Source organism: Falco biarmicus, chromosome 13, assembly GCF_023638135.1.
Source record: "Falco biarmicus isolate bFalBia1 chromosome 13, bFalBia1.pri, whole genome shotgun sequence".
In the NCBI taxonomy this organism is placed as follows: domain Eukaryota; kingdom Metazoa; phylum Chordata; class Aves; order Falconiformes; family Falconidae; genus Falco; species Falco biarmicus.
In genome coordinates, this window is record NC_079300.1 from 17,594,758 (window position 1) to 17,614,623 (window position 19,866).

General features: G+C 36.1%; 1 protein-coding gene across 3 annotated transcripts in view; it reads left to right on the forward strand.

Annotated features, from left to right (window-relative positions):
* ATR (ATR serine/threonine kinase) overlaps positions 1 to 19,866 on the forward strand; it is a 42,689-nt gene that overhangs the window by 7,458 nt on the left and 15,365 nt on the right. For 2 of the 3 annotated variants that reach the window (XM_056358437.1, XM_056358439.1), the window contains 22 exons: positions 165 to 317; positions 458 to 656; positions 1,250 to 1,509; positions 1,900 to 2,090; positions 2,197 to 2,297; positions 2,610 to 2,781; positions 3,422 to 3,589; positions 4,473 to 4,667; positions 5,022 to 5,207; positions 5,670 to 5,762; positions 7,802 to 7,932; positions 8,129 to 8,272; positions 9,485 to 9,578; positions 10,598 to 10,723; positions 12,241 to 12,447; positions 12,657 to 12,770; positions 13,691 to 13,806; positions 14,717 to 14,837; positions 15,755 to 15,892; positions 17,008 to 17,215; positions 17,685 to 17,863; positions 18,775 to 18,939. In XM_056358437.1, the coding sequence (XP_056214412.1) occupies positions 165 to 317; positions 458 to 656; positions 1,250 to 1,509; positions 1,900 to 2,090; positions 2,197 to 2,297; positions 2,610 to 2,781; positions 3,422 to 3,589; positions 4,473 to 4,667; positions 5,022 to 5,207; positions 5,670 to 5,762; positions 7,802 to 7,932; positions 8,129 to 8,272; positions 9,485 to 9,578; positions 10,598 to 10,723; positions 12,241 to 12,447; positions 12,657 to 12,770; positions 13,691 to 13,806; positions 14,717 to 14,837; positions 15,755 to 15,892; positions 17,008 to 17,215; positions 17,685 to 17,863; positions 18,775 to 18,939 (3,461 nt within the window). The remainder of the gene's footprint in view (positions 1 to 164; positions 318 to 457; positions 657 to 1,249; positions 1,510 to 1,899; positions 2,091 to 2,196; positions 2,298 to 2,609; positions 2,782 to 3,421; positions 3,590 to 4,472; positions 4,668 to 5,021; positions 5,208 to 5,669; positions 5,763 to 7,801; positions 7,933 to 8,128; positions 8,273 to 9,484; positions 9,579 to 10,597; positions 10,724 to 12,240; positions 12,448 to 12,656; positions 12,771 to 13,690; positions 13,807 to 14,716; positions 14,838 to 15,754; positions 15,893 to 17,007; positions 17,216 to 17,684; positions 17,864 to 18,774; positions 18,940 to 19,866) is intronic. The other variant, XM_056358438.1, reaches the window with a different exon arrangement.

Genomic DNA, 19,866 nt, shown 5'->3' on the forward strand with positions numbered 1-19,866 from the left:
TGTAGGATATCAACATGTGGGAACAGTGATACTAATCTATGTTGATAGAAAAAAATAACATTTTGTAACAAATTAAGAACATAAAATGTGCACCTGTTTTATAAACTATACAGAGTTGGACAAGTATCAGGGGGGTTTGTTGCTTTATTTTTTTTCACTTCTAGTGAAAATTCCACTAAGTGATGAGATTCTTGGTAACTTATGTGGATTGCTGTCTCTGCCCTGGATTTACAGCCATCCTGATGATTCTTTTCTTAAGTCATCTGCTTTTGGGTTCGATCCTCTAATTTTGAGTCAAAAAACTGCACAGTGTTTCTGTAAGTATTTTAAAATATATAACCCTAATGTTTCTCTGGAATGGTTCTTCTAAAGTAAAATTATTTTCTTTTTCCTCTTATGGTGATATTAAAAGTTTAGATCAAATAACTATTTGCTTAATTTTGGTTTTTCTCTTTAGCACCCCAAACTCAGTCACACTGTGTGCTCCTTCTGTCTCTCTTCCCAAAAAACATCTGTCTGGATTGGAGAAAATCCATTTACCATTGGGCACTACAAAGTCCCCATGAAGTAATTCGGGCTACTTGCATTAAAGGATTCTCTCTCCTGCTTCACCCACCAAGTGTGCAGTCCTGCAGCGTGATTCCTGAAGCTCTTTTGTATGTATTAATGCTGCTTTTCTGTCTCTGTGCAAGAAGAAAAAATAACAAATATGAAATGTATAAGTGCAAAAATAAATATTTATTTCTATTTCATCCAGAATTTGCTAGCTCTCAATTTCAGAAATTGTAAGATATCAACAGGATAGGTGTAAGTGATGATGTCTGTATGATGGAATAGTGTTCACTTCCCATGTCAGTATGCAAATTACTTGGCTAGTTGAAGACCCCAATTTGAATGAAGGAGGGGAAAGGTGATATCTTTGTTAAATATACGTGAGACTTGTCTGTATATCTCTTAAAATCTTTCCAATTTCCCTGCCTTCTGTAATATACAGCTTGGTGTGTTCTGTCCTATTGTGTCTGGTCTTCAGTTTCTTTAATATGACAGACTCACTGTGCTCAGTGCTTCTTCAGACATTTAATAGAACTTGAGGGTAATCTGGAAAGAAAAAAAGAGAATTTAATTTAGTCAGGTGGATCCTTAAATTGTCCTAATAGTACTTCTGGTATAGAGAATTCAGGCAATGTAGAAATACAGATTTCTAGGTAAATGATCTATTAAAATGGTTTTGGTTTTGTTTCCATTTCAGAAATCAAATTAAGGATAAGTCTGAGCTAGTCAAGGAGGCTTGTGCTGCTATAGTTGGGAAATTGTCTTGCTGTCTTTCTGGCACGTTCAGTGTACGACCTTCCTTAGTGGACTCTGCTATTAAGGATGTTACTTCTGGCATTTTATGTAGTAGCCTTACTGTGACTCCTACTCATGAAACAACTTGTTCCGTGCAAGCCCGTGTTTTCAAGCCATTTCTTACTCTCCTCGATAGCAAAGTATCCAGTTCAGTAAAGTTAGGTGGGTGACTTTACCTTTAACATTTTGCACTTCTATGTGAGGTACTAAGTCACTGCTACTATACTTTTCTGCATTCCTCTTTTTCTTTTTTTAATAGCTATAATGGTGCTTGAAGTGTTGTATTTCTGTTGATATCACCGCTTATCTTTGGAGTAGTCATTAATATTATTTTTAAACTACCATGGCTCAATTTTGTTCTATGGCTATATATAGAAACATAATACTTGATAAAATGTGAATCTTAAATAGTGTGCCTGGTTTGACAATACTTACTCTTCCGATTAACAAAAAATACAGTGTGCTTTATGGCTTACTTGCATCACTGTTTTGTGCACTTCAATAGATTTTTACAAAACATTAAAAATACTTTTTCCTTTCCTCGCCACCCAGCATTTATAGATAATATACCTCATCTTTGCAAACATCTGGATTTTAACACTGATGAGTCCAGTGTGAAGGTTCTTGTTGGGTCTTTATTAAATCTAATGGAAGATCCAGACAAAGCTGTCAGAGTGGCTTTCAGTGAGTGCATAAAGAACATACTAGAATCCTTAGACTCTGAAGAAGGATTCATAAAAGAGGTGAGTTTTTACTTGTTTTCTGTTGTTTTTCCTAACTTAACTATGGGTTTTTTTCACTAATGTCAAATGCTCTAAATTTTTTTTGGTTTTTTTTCCTATGTTCCAGCTGTTAGTTTCAAGAATGAAAGAAGCCTATACAAATGCCAAAATATCAAGAAATAATGAGCTTAAAGATACCTTGATTCTCACAACAGGAGATATTGGAAGGTATTTTTGTTAGTACAGTGAAAATTGCAATGTCAGTTTGTGATGCAAAGTAACCTTTTGTTCAGGTGTAAATGTGAGTAAATTACTTATTTCAAGGTCAGCCGTGGTCCAGAGACCTTTGCAACTGTTCCATGCTGTTGATTCGTATGGAACATTCTTCATTTTCTTTTGCCCTGTCATAGGAATAGATAAGCCATGCAAATAGAATGATGAGTCATTTTGCATTATGGTATCGTATATTCTGAAGTAGTGTTATTAATGCAGTGATTCTTTTCTCCTTTGTAATTCTTTTTCTTCTGCTTATTTTGTAAGGGCATCAAAAGGAGATTTGGTACCATTTGCCCTCTTGCATTTGTTACACTGTTTGTTGTCCAAGTCAGCTTCTGTGGCTGGAGCAGCATACACAGAAATTCGATCCCTGGCAGCAGCAAAGTCCATAAAACTGCAAGCATTTTTCAGTCAGTACAAGAAGCCTATCTGTCAGGTAAAAAGAGTTGATGGTTCTTTTTGTGTGTTTTGAAAATGATGTTAAAATTACAGTATTTTACAAGGTGAAATCTCATTGGACAAGAAAGAGATGATTTAAAAAACCCACAACCCACAAACATTCAGGAAGGATGGGAAGTCTTTGACTTTTTCATGATCTGCTCCCCTCAACAGTATTGCTTTTCTCTCTTATTCCCTAGATGCTGTTATTCTGAAATAAAGGAACTCTATATATAGTTTCTTGCATTGTATGGAACCTTTGCCACAAGAAGCTATGATTTTAAATTGGAATTGAAGTCAATGTACCACAGGCATAAGACTGATGTGATTGATTTGGTTTTTCTCTTACACCCTTTATCTAAAGACAGGAGCTCCGGTTAGAAGAAAATTATCAAAAGCAAACTTTTCTAATTTTGAATACTTTTTTAATAATGCAATGTCTGAATCCAGGGTTGTGAAATTAAATGTGGTTATTAAGTAAATGATAATCCAGTTCTGTTGCAAAGTAATAATCATAAATCTATGCAACGAATGAGAAGGAAAAACAGATGCATAGAATGAGGAGCAAAACTTTGTGTTTATTTTTAGGGAATGAAAAAGGGGAAAGTAATACTAAGTACATATTTCTTCATGCTTAGTTTCTAGTAGAATCCCTGCACTCCAGCCAGATGGCAGTATTAAGTGCTCCATGCCAGGGTAATGAGCTACAGAATCAAACAGCTGCTCACCAAAGAGAAATGGCTCTGGACATGTTATCTGAGATCGCCAGTGTATTTGATTTTCCAGATCTAAATCGCTTTCTCTCAGTAAGTTGGTCAGTCCGTTTTACTTTTGACTGTGTGCGTGTTTGCATGCTTGTGGATTTCTATTTTAGTCCACAAATTTTCAGTGAATGTCATGAAACTGAATCTTTTCTCTAGTTGCTCTTTGTTATAGTATAGAATACTCTGGGATTGCTGCAACTGGGAGCTCAAATGCAGAGGGACAGTTTTATCAAGGAGTTACAGCAGCGGCCACAGTGCTAATTCATGTATGACATGATGAAGTAACTAAGGCCTGGAGTGTTCATAGCGCATATTGATATTAATGATGTAGTGCCCTTGGAGGAATTATCTGTAAGGTGTGATTTTGTGCATGGTGTGTACTTTCTTGCTTCAAATGAAGAAAGATATTGTTCCGTGGATAGATCTCTTCCTGATCTGGTTAGATATCTGTCAGTCTTGAAGCCTAAGTAGCTTCTTATTCATACTCACATTTTGCTTGTTGGTAGATGGGAAGTGCACAACCATTAAGTAAGCTGTGTTCTAGTTGACTGGTAGGTTGGGGGAGTGGTGTTGAGTCTGGGTCTGGTTTTTTTGTGTTGCGGATTTTTTGTAGGGTTTTGGTTTTTTTTTCTCAAGATCTCTTTCTGTGGAGAATCTGTATAGACAGAAAAAATGCTAGCCCACTTTTGTTTGCATGCTTCTCAGTATGGATTAGGTGAAGCACCTCCTTAAGTAATTTATTTTATCTGCATTTTTCCTGGGTATTTCCATCTTAAAGTTGTTCTTTATTCATACCTGTGGTCATACGTATGACCAGAGATGTGTAATGTTGTACTGACACAAATGGAACAAAGCCAAACCCTGGGGTTTGGGAGGGTTTTTTTGTTTGCCTGTTTTTTCTATTGTGTTGTTCTTAATTTACCAGCGGACCCTACAAGTTTTGCTTCCAGACCTTGCAGCCAAGGCTAGTCCTGCAGCCTCCACACTTATTCGGACCATAGCAAAACAGCTGAATGTAAACCGAAGAGAGATTTTAATCAATAACTTCAAATACATCTTCTCTCATTTGGTCTGTTCCTGCTCCAAGGATGAGCTTGAGAGGGCGCTTCATTACCTTAAGGTAAATTGGCATTTGCTCTATTATATGTGCAGATTAGGAGCAACAATTAATGTATAGCAGGCTTTCTGCTTTATTAAAGTTAAGATATTGCAAAGTATAGGTGGGGAAATTGTGTATGCAGAAGTTTTGTTGTTCTTGTCATTCATAATCTGTTCTGTTGGCTCTGAAGAACTGTTGTAAGATATTTTGTGAACTTTAAAACTAAAAAAATTGTTTATCTAACACTGAGCTGACTAGAAGCTTTCTTTGATTTCTATGGTAAATCAACCAGAGTCAAATGCCTTCTGTTTCTCAGCGTGCTAGTTTCATTATGATGAAATGAAGACTTGGTTTCTGTTTGCTATTTGATTATAGAATGAGACCGAAATAGAACTGGGCAGCTTGCTTAGACAGGACTACCAGGGGCTGCATAATGAATTATTGCTGCGTATAGGAGAGCACTATCAACAAGTCTTCAATGGTTTGTCAATATTGGCTACATTTGCATCTCATGATGATCCTTATCAGGGACCTAGAGAAATAACATCACCTGAACAAATGGTAAGGACATAAAAATATTCATGTTCAGTTCTGTTCAGTGATATTTTTTTTCTCCAGTCTGAGAGTGAAGACAATTTAGTATTCTCTGAACATCACTTATTTGGTGGGGAAAACGAAGTGGAGGAAAGGCTGGCATTTCATATTACGTGTTCCTGTAACGGAGTTACATACCCAATATGCATAAAAAACCAAAACAAAAAACCCACTACAAACAAACAAACAAAGAAGACGCACAAATGCCAAAACCCTACCAAAGCAAAAACCCTATAGTCTAATAGGAATGTCTTTCATTAGTGCTGATACTTCATAAGGAGCAGTGTATGTATTTGGGATTCTTCTCATTTGTCTTTCCGAATTAGCATTTCATAGTTGCTTTGTAATTTCTTATAGCTTAGGAATATGTTAATAGTAAGATTGCTTGGAGTTTTTACTTTTCTTTTTTTTTTTCTTTTTCCTCCACAGGCTGATTATCTGCAACCTAAATTGCTTGGTATCTTGGCATTTTTTAACATGCAGTTACTGAGTTCCAGTGTTGGCATTGAGGATAAAAAAATGGTGCATAAACTTGATTATCTTTGTCTTAATATTCAAAATTAAGGGCTACTTTAATACTCCAGACTTATTTATGTGATTGTGCAGTTGTCATTGAAGTCTCAAAGGTACTAAGGCTCTGATGCGATGCTTGAAAACTGCTGGTCTCACTGTGGGTAGGACTTCTGTGTAAGCTCAAAGTTTTATTTTGTTTCTTTCATGTTTCATTTCAGGTAATTATATATTTCAGTTAGTTAGACATGGTACATCTAACAAGTCAGTCAATCAGTAATTATAGAGGAGGAATCCATGTGTGTGTTTTATATGTGTGAAAGAAATGAAGTGTAGGATGAGGGAATCTGGAGAAAACTGGAGTTACTGCAGGGAACAGTTACAAGGGCACCAAAGGGCAAAGCTAAAGAAAAAAAACATGCAAATCCAAGAGAAACAGCTTTATTTGTTTTGCTTCTCACAAAACAGCTCCTTTGAGTTTTACAGTAGAGACCATTTAGAGAAATTGAAGCTCACAACTTGAGACAGAGTCTGAAAATTCTGCTTTGCTGAGACAGTTTTTTTTTAACCACAAGACAGGCCTTTTAGCCACCTCACAGAGGCAGTGCAGATTTCTGTAGGGAATTTTTCAATGGTAGAATATATATAACCTTTACATTGACAGACTACATTTTGTCTGGTGTTCCTTCAAGCTTTTTGCTTCTCAGATATTCACATTGGAATGATCTCGTTTTCATAGCCTCTTATTTTTATGCTTTCTGCATTTCTTCATTTGTATAGTATTTCTTCTGCTGCACTTGGTGTTGTTTCTACCTTTTCTTGCTTTTTTTGTTCTTGGTGAGTTTCCCCTTCCATGACCTTTCCTTAAGCTCAAGTTTCTTTCTCTGTTACTGATTTGTTATGCTGGATGTTGTACTACCTTATTTGGTACAGTGTTACTGTGGCTGAAATATCTCCTGCTTTTTCTGTGTCTCAGTATTTCTCTTCTGTCCTTCTTCAGTCTCATTGACAACTGAGCTATTACCTGTTCCATGAAGCTTACCTATCACTTCTGCCAGAAGTTGTATGTCAATTCTGTTGTTGGTGTTTTGTTGTGGTTTTTTTTAAACATGTTTGTTTTCTCTGTATTTCCAAACCCCACTCTTTTCAGCTTCTAAAACTTTGGACATATAGTCAATTATCCTATAACGGGATTCTATAACTAATGGTATCCTTTGGTGTTACTCCTCATCAATCTATCAACAGCCTAAATAACAACTTTTTGTTACAACACTGTCAGTACAGAGTCCCTTTCATTCTCTTCTCTAACCTCCCAATTGTTTATTGAAACATCAGACCGCATTTGATGTCTTATAGAGTATGGTTTCTTAAGCCAACTGTCCTGGTTTAAGCTGAGATAAAGTTAATTTTCTTCTTAGTAGCTGTTGCAGTGCTCTGTTCTGGATTTGGTGTGAGAATAGTGTTGATAAATGTTCTTAGTTGTTGCTAGGTAATGTTTATATTAAATCAAGGACTTTTCAGTTTCTCAGGCCTTGCTGGGGAGGAGGCTGGAGAGGAATAGGAAATTGGGAGGGGACACAGACAGGACAGCTGGCCTGAACTAGCCAAAGGGATATCCCACACCTTAGAACATGCTGCTCAGTATATAAACAGGAGGAGTTGGCTGGGGCCGGCGAACTGCAGCTCAGGGAGTGGCTGGGCATCAGTCAGTGGGTGGTGAGCAACTGTACTGTGCATCTCTTGTCTTCTTTTCTCCCTTCGCTTTGGATTTTGCTTCTCTCCCCTTCTCCCTCCTTTTCATAATAGTAGTTGTTATCATTATTACTTGTTTTATTTCAGTTGTTAATTTGTTCTTATCTCAAGACTTGACTTTACATTCCCTCCTGATTCTCCTTGCCATCCCTGTGGCAAGGGGTGAGTGAGTGGCTGCATGGTACTTTATCAGCTGGGGCTAAATCACGACACTGAGGTAGCCTGGTTTTATTAGAAAATATGGCTTGTCTATGTTTTACTGAGTCTCTTAATACACTAAAATGAATTTCTCTGTCTAGGCCTTGAACAGTCTTATGTCTTTAATGAAGCTCATGGGTCCCAAACACATCAGTTCAGTAAGAGTGAAGATGATGACTACGCTGCGAACAGCTCTAAGATACAAGGATGACTTTCCAGAACTGTGTTGCAGGTGAACTGATAGTGTGCCCAGTGACATGCCATTTGTGTCCTTGAATACACTGTTTTGTTTTGTTCTAGACAGTAATCTAAACCATAGAGCTGAAGTAACTTTAAAATGCTTCTCACCTAAATGACTCACCTAAAACATCTTTATGCAGAGAAAAACATCATTGATTACTGTTGTTTTGTTGTCTTTTCTTGTTTAGAGCCTGGGATTGTTTTGTTCGAAGTCTGGACCATTCATACCTTGGCTCCTTGCTTAGTCATGTGATAGTAGTGTTATTGCCCCTAATACATATCCAGCCAAGGGAAACTACAGCAGTATTTTACTTTCTCATAGTTGAGAACAGGTACCGTACAAAATATTTACAGTTATGTTGATTAAATTCTGCAATACAAATGGGGATGATGCTTAATTAAAGTTGTCCAGCACTGAGATGAGAAAAATTGTTTTTCTGCAAAATTGTGTGTGTTCTATAAAAGTCCCACTTCTCTAAATTACAATGAGATTGTGAACTTTTACAAATAATAGCCTCATCTGAAAAGGTGTTTTTATTTTGTCCTTTAAAAATACATGATGATATGGCCAACTTACAACTCGTTCAGACACTGATCCTTGCCAGGTTTTCTGATTCCGTGTTGTTTTGTGCTGGTACAGAAGCAGACTTCCCTCTACAGGGCACACAGCGAGGATAACAATGATTGTTAACGTTTACTGTAAGCTAGAGAGAAGTGTACAGGATTGGAAATAGGAAATTAGTTACTTATTTGTTTCCTTCAATAATTAGTTATACTTAAGTGCACAGAATTTAATGTTGAGTAAGATTTCATACAGCCTCCTCACAAGTGCTTGCACCAACTGAAAATAAAACCAGTCTAATGCAAAAGACTTAAATTTTTGTGACACTTTTTCACAACAGTGTTGAGCCTTAATTCTTTTTATTTTATTGGTTTTTAGCTTAAAATTATGATTTGGGTTTTTTTTTTAGGAATGATGATAGTTTTTATCTTGATTACTTTTGTTGGGTTGTCATTTTTCTTGCACTCTATCATGCCAACAGTATTCAAAATAAAAGGCGACAGCAGGAGTAATAAGGCTCTTGTAGAAGCCCATATCAGCAAAACTGAAAGAGATTCCTTCATGTTAGGAACACAGAATTCTTTTTTTTGGTTGTGTTTCCTTTTCTTATGAGGAAAACTGGAACAGGATTCACATCAAATAGGATTATGCTCACCCTTTGGCCAGTGTCCAAAATAAGAGCAGCCAGTCCTGGTAGAGATGAATGGCAACTTTGAAACCTTTGGAAAGAACTGTCTTTGGAAGAGAAAGTAATTTAAAGCGTAGAGGAGGAATACCTGTGGCTTAGTCAAGTAACAAGAGAAACAAATTGTTTAATATTTATACTTAGATAAAAATCCATGGAATTTACTTTTTTGTTTTTCAAGCCTTTGTTGTTCCTGTCATTACATTTCATTGCTTTCTGTTGATGGGTTTTTAAGGTTTTCCCGATCCAACTAATGTTTGCTATGTTCTTTGCAATGTTTTTTTTGCTAACTATTAGGGATGCAGTGCGAGACTTTTTACATGAAATATATTTTCTGCCTGACCTTCCGGAATTAAAAGAAATTCAGGTCGTCCTTCAGGAATACAGAAAGGTACAGCTTCTTTTATTTATTTTTTTATTTTTAATGTGTCAAATGAATTAATGACAGATGAAGAAAATATGTAGTTTACTGTTAAGTGGAAATAGTACTTCTCTGCTTCCACAACAAAACAGAATTTGTGTATTGCAGGAATACTTTGAAGCAGGTTCTGATTTTTCTTTAGGAGTGAAATACGCTCATGTTCAACATGCTTGTTTATGTAGCATCTCTTAAACACTTTTCAACTTTTTCAGACTAAAGATATTATGAAAATCAGCAGTATAAGCTATGGCAATGATTGTGTTACAAGAGAAACTATTTTAATTTGATCCCCCTTCCATATTCTCTTTAAAGCTAACAAAATTTGTCTATTTTCAGGAGTACTCTGTTGTAGAGGAATGAAGGCAGTGGGTTGATCAGCATTGATAACATGCAGCTGTGGCCTTGCCTCCAAGGCAGTGGGTTGATTGACATGGGCAATGTGCAGCTGTAGCTCGTTCCTGCTAAGTGGTTAAGTAGCCCTGAGGATGGTGGGAGAGGGGGTCAGATGGAGGAGGAGCAGTATGGTCTGACCTCTGGAGGAGGGAGATACAGCACAGTCAGTAGAATCTGACCAATAGTAAAGCCTTGTTGCAGCCGACTAGTTTGATTGTGCTGCAACACTCCGTGGTCTATTTGTTTTGCTTGCTGTCAGAATGGTTAGGTAATAGATGGGAAGTAGCAATTATGTAGTGGGAGTGAGGTAACAAAAGTAAAAATTAATTTGATTTTCAGATAATGAGGTACTCCAAACAGCTTATTCTGATTTAATTACTTTTGTTTATGCAATCATTATACTTGCACAGAGGTGTAAATATAGCCACTTTTTGAAGAAAACATTTTAAGAAACAATGAGTCTGTGGTCTATGGATGTAGGTGAGAATGTAGGCAGAAAGGTAGTTGTTTGTGCTTGTTCTCACTTGTGTTGAGATGTTGCTTAGCTGTGTTCTTGTTATGCTTAACTTGAACTTCTAATGTCATGTCTTGTTCAGGAATCCTCCAAAAGCACCGACTTGCAGACAACACTGCAGCTGTCTATGAGGGCTATTCAGCATGAGAACGTGGATGTTCGTATTCATGCACTTACCAACCTGAAAGAAACATTATATAGAAATCAGGTATAGAAAACTGCCTTCAGTAGAAATAAAAATAAATCAGTCACATCTGGACCAACAATATAAAAATCATCACTGTTACTGGATATTAACATGAACTGTGGTATTCTCCTCAAATTATTAAGCTAGCTGTTTCTTAATGTAATGGGGAGTAGGGGTTCTTTTTCATCATGTCTCCTTGCGAGAGGACTCTCAAATCCTCCAAATCTGTGGGATGTACCACTAGCCTTGCTGAATCAACATTTCTTATCTTTTCTTCAACTCTGAGGAAAGATATGTCTTAAGAAGTCCATTTCAGCAATCTATTGTGTGGGCTTGTTCTCTGTTAGAACATGTATGGCTTTTGCATCAGGAGACTAATACATTAAAGGCTGCTTTTTTGTGTGTGTGAGTGTAATATCTGAAAGAATTAAGATGTGTGTGACCACCTCACACCTTTAATATTTTTTTCCTCTTCCGTCTTTGCCTTATACCCTCAATAATTTGAATTAATTGATTATACTAAAATAACTTTTATAGCCATATGTAAGTTGAAGATACTGCTTCACAAATCTGTGTGTTTATATGCCCAGAGAGGTGTATGTGACTTAATTTAATAAATAAATCAATAAACAAATCTATGCCCTTAATAGCTATACAATTGTGGGACACTCTTTTCAGTCAGAAATTTAAAAAAATCCTAGCTTAAGAACAAACAATCGTTATGTATGTATATTCCTGGCCAATGAGTAATTCTTGCAGCTCAGGTCAGCAAAATCTTGCCATGTCTTTCTTAGAAGTCCATAAAAATAATTGAGGCAAATCAAACTTAATTAGTTCCACAGCTTGTAAAACTATTTGCTCTGTTATGTTTGCTGTGGTTTCAGTTTTCATTAAACGTAACGATTGCAAACTTCATCACATTATTAAGAGAAATTTTTTTCTGTGTTTGGACTAAATGTGGAACTGGAGAATAAAAGCTGGGCCAAAATGAAGGGTCATCCAGTTAAAATGATGGGCATTGATCAAAGGACTTGAAACCCTGGGCTTTGTAGGACTTGAGAGTGAAGAAATGGCCCACAAAAAGGAAATAATAAAGATACAAATGGCAGCAAACTCGGAAGGTATGACAACAGCTGCATGAAAGAAATTGAGAGGAAGTATCAGAACACATGAAGAAAAGTCACAGATAAGTGAAAAAGATGATGTAGAAGAGAGGTTTTTCTTGGTAAGACAAGGAAGGAAAATAAAGTTAGTAGAGAGGTGCATGGTAATGAAATACAGTATTTGCCATGACAGCATTATTAATTGACTTCCAATTCCCTCATTCTTACTCATTTGTTTAGTTCTTCCTAGGATCGTGAGCAATAATATGGCAATGGGCTATAGTTACAAATTGACAGTATTTGACTCGCTAACCTAAAGTCAAGGGTAAATGAAATACAGAGTTAAAGAGTGAGTTACAGATGAAAAATATCTGAGACTGTTATTCTACAACCATGAGTTTATAGTAAACTCATCTTTATTTTTCAACCTCCTAGGAAAAATTGATAAAGTATGTAACAGACAGCGAAACTGTGGAGCCAGTCATCTCCCAGTTGGTAACTGTACTTCTTATCGGCTGCCAGGATGCAAATTCTCAAGCCCGACTACTTTGTGGAGAATGTTTAGGTGAACTGGGAGCCATAGATCCTGGCAGGCTCGACTTCTCAACAAGCGAAACTCAAGGAAAGCATTTTACGTTTGTGGTAAGAAGTATTGCTGTAGTATTGTGCTTAGCATTAAGGGGTTTTTAAAAGTACTTGGGGAGTAGGGAACCTCAATTTTAGGCTGTGGGAATCTACACTTGCTTTCTTACATAAACCAGTTTAGAGTTAGGCTTCAAAGTGTTATTCATAGATTAAAGACAGAGCGATTACTCTGTTTTAATAACACTGGCATTCTGTTTGTGATGGAGGCTGGTGTGGAGGATCCAAATTTTGCCTATGGATTATTAATGGAACTGACCAGAGCGTTCCTTGCTTATGCTGATAATGTTCGGGCTCAGGATTCTGCAGCATATGCAATTCAGGTAAGATATGTGGTTAGATCCTATTTTTTCTTCACAAATGATTTCCTATCACACTGAACTTAGAATTATGCAATATAAAAGTACATTTCAAAGTACGTGTTTAAGTATTTGAAACTTTTCTTGTAGAGCTTTAAATTGCAAGGTAGAAGGTTATTCAGAGTAGTGATTTTTTTATTTTTTAAACTCTTTAGTGCTCACTTAGAATTCTGGGGAATTGTCAAATAAAAGAAGATTTGTTTGCTTTTGTGTCATGATATTTTAGGAGAGATCTGATGTTTCAGAGGTAACTAACAGTCCAAACATAGTGATTCATGTAGGAATCCTGATGCTTTCTTAGAAATGGTGCAGGTTCCATAGGCAGAAATGAAAAGCAGTAAATAGTCCTAAGAGGATTATTATGCTTATGCTTATAAGAAGTAACTGAAAGGGAGCCTACTATTCTTTTCAGTGGTTTGGCAACTCCAAACTGATTTGGTCATTGGTTTTTTGGTGTTTGGGTTTTTTCTTGGATTTTTGTTGTTACTCAATATCTTTGTGAAAACTTCAGGAGAATTCTTTGCTCCAAGAGAAAATAAGGGGCCCCTTGTAGTCAGTGGAATAAGAAGATTTCATTAGCTTATGCATAAGGAGGAATCAAACTAACTTCTAGTCCTTGTTTATTGGCAGGTGTGAAGAATAAGAGATAACATGGTCCAAACACCAGCTTGGAGAATCTAGAGAATCAATAGTTAGTTGAAATCAGCACTGCCTAGTAATAGGGGATTAACAGTATTGGATTAAATTTTTGCAGTTATAATTTCTGAATTAAGCATTCTGTAACTTCTGTCTCATTGCTTCTGTATGTACGCCAGTTTTCATTACTGCTGTGGTCATGAAATATTTTCAGTGCTAACTTGGTCATGTAAACCATGCGTTTTCAGGAGTTACTGTCTATTTATGACTGTAGAGAGACACACTCTGACTGCCCAGGCTCCAGGCTTTGGAGGAGGTTTCCTGAGCATGTGCAGGAGATCTTGGAACCTCACTTAAATACACGGTATATATCAACTTAAGCAATTTCTTTTTATAACAGCTTTAAAAACTTTTCTTTTTTTCCACTAGGCTAGCAATATCGTAATTTGGGTTTGTGAATGGTCCTCTTCTGTGAAGAGTGATGTGTGTATATACAAAATTCAAATAAGTTCTTTCTATGTAAAGCTGAATTAGCACTTCCTTGAATATGATTCTCTGTAAATCAAGCAAAACACTGAGCTCAAACTTTGCCCACATCTGCCTGTTTGTCCCTAGAGCATTGTCTTACGCAACGTTTTGAAGCTTTTGTTTCCTCTGTACAAATTCTCACTAGAATTTGAGTTTGTACTCAAATCCATTAATGCCCCTTTACTTGTTACCCTTTATAGAAAGAAGTAGGAGAGGAACTCAACTGGGGTTTAATTTGTCTTTTCATTTTGTTGGATTAATGATAAAAATAATGTGAACAAAACTTAGAATGATATATGCACCTTAATTTGAAATAATTAGCAATGTTTCTGTTTCCTCGTGAAGACAGCCATGCTTATCTTTGATAAGTTTTACCTTTTTGGAAGACAAACTTTTTGGCATTTCTTGACTGCCATTTATGTTCTAGGGTTTTCCTGTCTAGAACATAATACTCAAATATTTATCAAATTTAATTTCTGAAAACTGATTTGAACAGCACTTCGAAGTATACTTAAAAATCCTTGTAATGTGTTATGTTGTTTGTATTTCACGTTTTGTTTTAAGAAGCTTTAGAATAAAAGCTTTTGGCTACTGAAAGTATTTTCTTAATGCTTTTGTAAAAGATTCAGAAGATGAAGCTTAATAAGATTCCAGTTAGGTAACTTCATAATTAACAATGTGCTGTTGTTTTTCATTATGTTAAATTAAAAAGATAGTATTATTAAATGGCTATTTTAAAATTACAGGTACAAGAGTTATCAAAAGTCTGTAAATTGGTCTAAGATGAAGAAGCCAATTTACTTAAGCAAATTAGGGGATAATTTTGCAGAATGGTCCGCAACTTGGGCAGGTTATCTTATAACAAAGGTAAGAGAATAAAGTTGCTTTCTGTATTGGTTTATACAACACTTAAACCACATTTTGGTTTCTGAAAGTCAGGGGTGGATGGGGGAATATGCCTGTTTGCTATAGGCCTGTTAAAGCACATACCTGCTTGCATCATCAAGGTAACCATGCACCTTCCCTTCCCCAACATTGTTGCTTCTTGACTGGGCTTCACAGACACTGTCAAAGCCAAAAGTCTAGGAAGCTTGCCCTTTTCCAGAGACTCTTGTATAGCTGAAGGCACCGACAAAGGCTCATGGGAAGTAGCTGAAATGCTTCTGGAAAATGTCAAATTTGCCTTCTCAGTTTCTGAAAGGTTTCTTTTGCTTTCTTATAGCTCCACAGTCCCAACACATAAAAAGTACTTGTCTTATTCTTCCTTTCCTTTTCTCTTTCCAACATATAAGTGAACCACTGAAAATTTTACTTCTAAGTCAACCACTTTAAGTAAATTTAATCAAAATACCTCAGTAGCTACACCGTCCTCTTTCTTTTTCAGACAGAAGAGTTGAACATCTTCAAAATTTCCTAGTTTTTGCAAGCTTTTAAGGGCTGAGTGCAGTTGTAAACTCTTGGCCTTAACTTAAGCATTTTTCTGTGGCTAGTACAAGCTCACAGTGATGTAGAAAACATGGAGAAGTGGAACATGTAAACAAAGCTAGGTTGTCTTTCTGTCTTACATGTATCAGCAATTGATACAAGTAGTAGCAGCTGTCATCTGGCATCCCTGTTGCAGGTTTAAGTCTGATTAAATCTTCTGTAGGAGAGAAGTATCTTAAAATTATTTGATGGAATAGAATTTGTATTTGTCAACAAAAAGAAGCCTATTAATTGTTGAGGCATTTGCATTTTTCTAATGATGTAATGATGCTTTTCATGGAAATAATATTTTTCTATAGGTGCGGCATGATCTTGCCAGAAAAGTTTTCGATTGCTGCAGTATTATGATGAAGAACGACTATAAAGTGACACTTTATCTGCTTCCGCACATCCTTGTCTATGTTTTGTTGGGATGCAGTCAAGAGGATCAACAAGAGGTGAGATGTTTGAGATGGTATTGTTCTTCATAGGAATGTTCAGGAGCTGTTCTTTGTAAGAGCTGCTCAGCTCTGCAGAGTTACAGTAGACCTATATGAACAAATTGTAGAGAAGTTAAACTCCTTTCCTGGATTCATAACATAAATTTTCTGGCAGGGCTTTGAATAAATTCATACAAAATTGTGTTGAACTGCTTTTCTGTGGATTGCCATCTGTTTCTTCAGTAGGGCCTAGGACGAGATATTATGCAGTTAATTATGACTGCAATAACATCAAGAGCTGGGGTAGTACAAAGAGGAACAGAGTGCAACAAGGAATAAATTGAACTTTTATACCTTCAAGAATTCAGACCCATATTTTTTTCTCCCCCTTGCATACACTTAAAACTTAAATGGAAAAAATATTTAGCTACCAGATTGATGCACAGCAGGATTCATAGAAATTTTGTAGCAAATCAAGGATAGGAGAGAAAAGAATCATCCAGTCTGCTTTCCTTCAGTTTGCTTTGGCAGAAGTTAGAGACTGAAAAATATGATTTACTTTCTATTAATTTGAAATTTCACAGCCAAGATACCAGAGTTTAAACATTCTGGGTGTGTAGAGGTGTGTGATGATTTTTCTTGTGTGAACGAGTACATCCACAATAAGCATCTGTTATGTATGTTAATTCATATTATGTTTATTAACAAACAGCAAGCAGGTCTTTTAGCCTGGTATTTACTTACATATAAAAAAGTAGATCTGTGATCCAGTAGCCAGTAAATAACTTGACTCTTATCAAACTTTGAGGTATTGTATTACAGCAGAAGTGCAGTAGCATTCATTGTGTCTTGAAACCTAAAATTCCAGTAATTGTGATGGTTATTCTGAATCCCAGGGTTTGCTTTTCAAAGGCTTTCTCCCTGCATGGAATTTAGTGACAACAACTGCTGCTTTGTTAGCCATTTCTTCCTCTTAAGACTGTGGGACAAACAGCTTTCAAAGCACCCCAAAATTATTAAAATATACAATTAAAATATCTAGGGTTTTAGCTTGATTTTTTTTGTTCATTGCTGTTTCCTATGATTTTGACGCCTATATGGCAGTTCTGTGGTTTGTCATATTGTTTGTGTAGGTTTATGTGGAGATTATGGCTGTTCTGAAACATAATGACCAGTCTACCAGGAGACTTGAAGACAGTGCATCTGATTTAAGTCAGCTGAGCACACAGACAGTGTTCTCCATGCTTGATCATCTCACTCAGTGGGCTAGACATAAGTTTCAAATCGTTATTGCTGAGAAAAACACTGGCAAGTCTAGCAAAGACAGAGGTGATTTAAAAAGTGAGTGATGCTTATTTTATATAAAGTGGCATTTACATTCTTCAAAAACTGTTTAAATTTGCTACTTCATATTATGACCATTTAAGAAGGCAATATTCAAATAATGTTAATCTGCTGTATGATTTCTTACCGTGGTATTGTGAGTTCCACGCCCTCCCACCCCAAATTCATTATTTTGAATGCCTATTGTAAGAAGTACAGATTTTAAACGAACAAAAAAACCACATTAATTTCTTGGTAGTTTTCTAAACATTCAGTTTAACATAGTCTATGCTGTCTTGTAAGGTGTAGGCTGTTCACCAGGATTGTTTTAAATAAATTATTGTTGACAGAAGAGAAAAATGGGATCTTAAATTAATCAGATTATCTCACAAATTGTAGAATAATTAACTGACTTCTGCTGCATAAGGTCATTCTTATAAATGAAACTTCAGTGGACAGGCTTTTCAAAAATGTCTTTTCTCTATAGCATCAAGTGAGGACTATGGAGAATACCAAAATGTGACACGGTTTCTAGACCTCATACCTCAGGATACACTAGCTGTGGCTTCCTTTCGTTCTAAGGCTTACACAAGGGCTGTGATGCACTTTGAATCATTTATCACAGAGAAGAAACAAAATATTCAGGAGCATCTTGGATTTCTTCAGGTTAAGTTCCTTTTGGGTTTTGTTTGTTGAATTTTAAAAAGAAAATAGACATTGATGAATAAAGCTTTGTCAGATTCTCTGGGATGGGAAGAAGAAAAGATGTAATTAAGCTCTTGCTATTGGATACAAGTGTTCTGTCATCTGTCTTTAAGCAATGTTTAGTTCTTCCCCCTTGCTTGGCATGTTTCTTATATGAAAAAGTAGTAGCTTTTTAGTGTGTAATAAAAGATTGTGAAACTTTGAAAACAGTTAAATGTGGTTTTGTTGAAAGCATAGCGTTTATTGCTTTTAGTTAATTTTGTGCCCTTTGTCAGAGAAAACATAGCCAGCTATAATAACAAACAAAACCAGCAACAACCAAAAAAAAAGCCAAAACACATTTGAAGAAAAGCTGAGTGGCTTATTCTAAAGCAGAGAAAGAGCTAATGCTAAGGGTGTTGAAAATGATTTAAATTATTTTCAAGAAGTATTTTAACCTGTGGGATGAGCCTGTTTGTTGTTACTTATGGTTTAGATTCCACAGTGAATTTCACATTGGGAAAACTTAGTATATTCCTTTTCTACCTTATGTAAAATGCAGCTTCACATTATATAGCTTTATCACGTAATAACAGGATATTTATTTTGCACTTTACACAGATGGTTTCAGGTAACTAGATGTGTTACTCTTTATTCTTTCTGTAGTAGGAGAACATGAGTGTTACAGTATGCTAAGCAAAAGTAGGGCTCAACTCTGAAAGTAGCCCAGCAAAATTGTCATTTTCCATGAAATTTTAATGCCAAGAAGTCCTACAGAGTAGTTTGTTCTCCCTTTTCAAGATGATGTGTGATTCTAAGCACATTATGTAAAATATCTTCTTGTTGTCTTAGAGTTGTTTTTAATGTACATCTCCAATTCTGTTTGAATAAAGAAATTGTATGCTGCTATGCATGAGCCAGATGGAGTAGCTGGGGTGAGTGCAATTCGGAAAGCAGAACCATCTCTCAAAGAACAAATCCTTGAACATGAAAGTATTGGCTTGTTAAGAGATGCAACAGCCTGCTATGATAGGGCTATCCAACTGGAACCTGATCAGGTAAATACAAGATAAATTCTTCTATTAATTTTTTTTATCCTTCTTAACTAACACAAGATTAAGCCAAAAATACTTCTTTAGAATATTTAAGTAAAATGGGATCATAAGAGTTTGCTGTGGCAGTTGCTGGATAATTATTGCTATTGGAAGTGTCTTATGAACTGAAACAAACCCAATAAGAGATTTATACTGTAATTGGCAGGCTTGGATTAACAGTTAGATGTTTTTGCTGGGACAGCTTACCATTTAAAGTTCAGCGTTTGCCTGGAAAGGCCTGGAATTGGATTGCTTAAATATCAATCAGTAGTGGTACATGGCAAGAGAATTATTAAAGCAGGTTGCCACAGGTTTTATTCAAAGTAATTCTGACTGCTTTTGATTGTTGACTTCCAGAGAAAATCTTCATAATATAAAAGCAGTTGGAAATTGATTAGAGAAAAGTTAAAATTATTTGTCTTCTGTTCCCCTTTCCTTTCCTTTATTTGGAACATAAACATAAGGTACTGCAAAACTAAACAGTACTGGAAAACTGTCATGCTTTCCATATGCCAAAATGAATACAGGCATGTGATGACAAGCGCAAAAAGGAAGCTGAAGACATGTATTACCCATTCTATATTTAAAATACTCTTCTAATGGAAGCTGGTAAAAACTTTCCTAGGCTAGGATATCCCTATGGTTTCTTACACTTCCCTATGAGGCAGAGGTTATCTAGCGCAGCTGATAACAGGTATGGTATAACAGAGTGTTTTGATGGCCCTGCTTCATTCCCAGAGTTTGAAAATGCTTTCATGAAGAGTGAAATTGCTGTGAGGTTTGGGTTTTTTTCCTTCCTGTGATTTTTTTCTTCTAGTTGTTGCTCATTTCTTTAAATATTCACACTCTGATTGGGGTTTTAATAAATCACTGTCAAACTATATTTGTGGT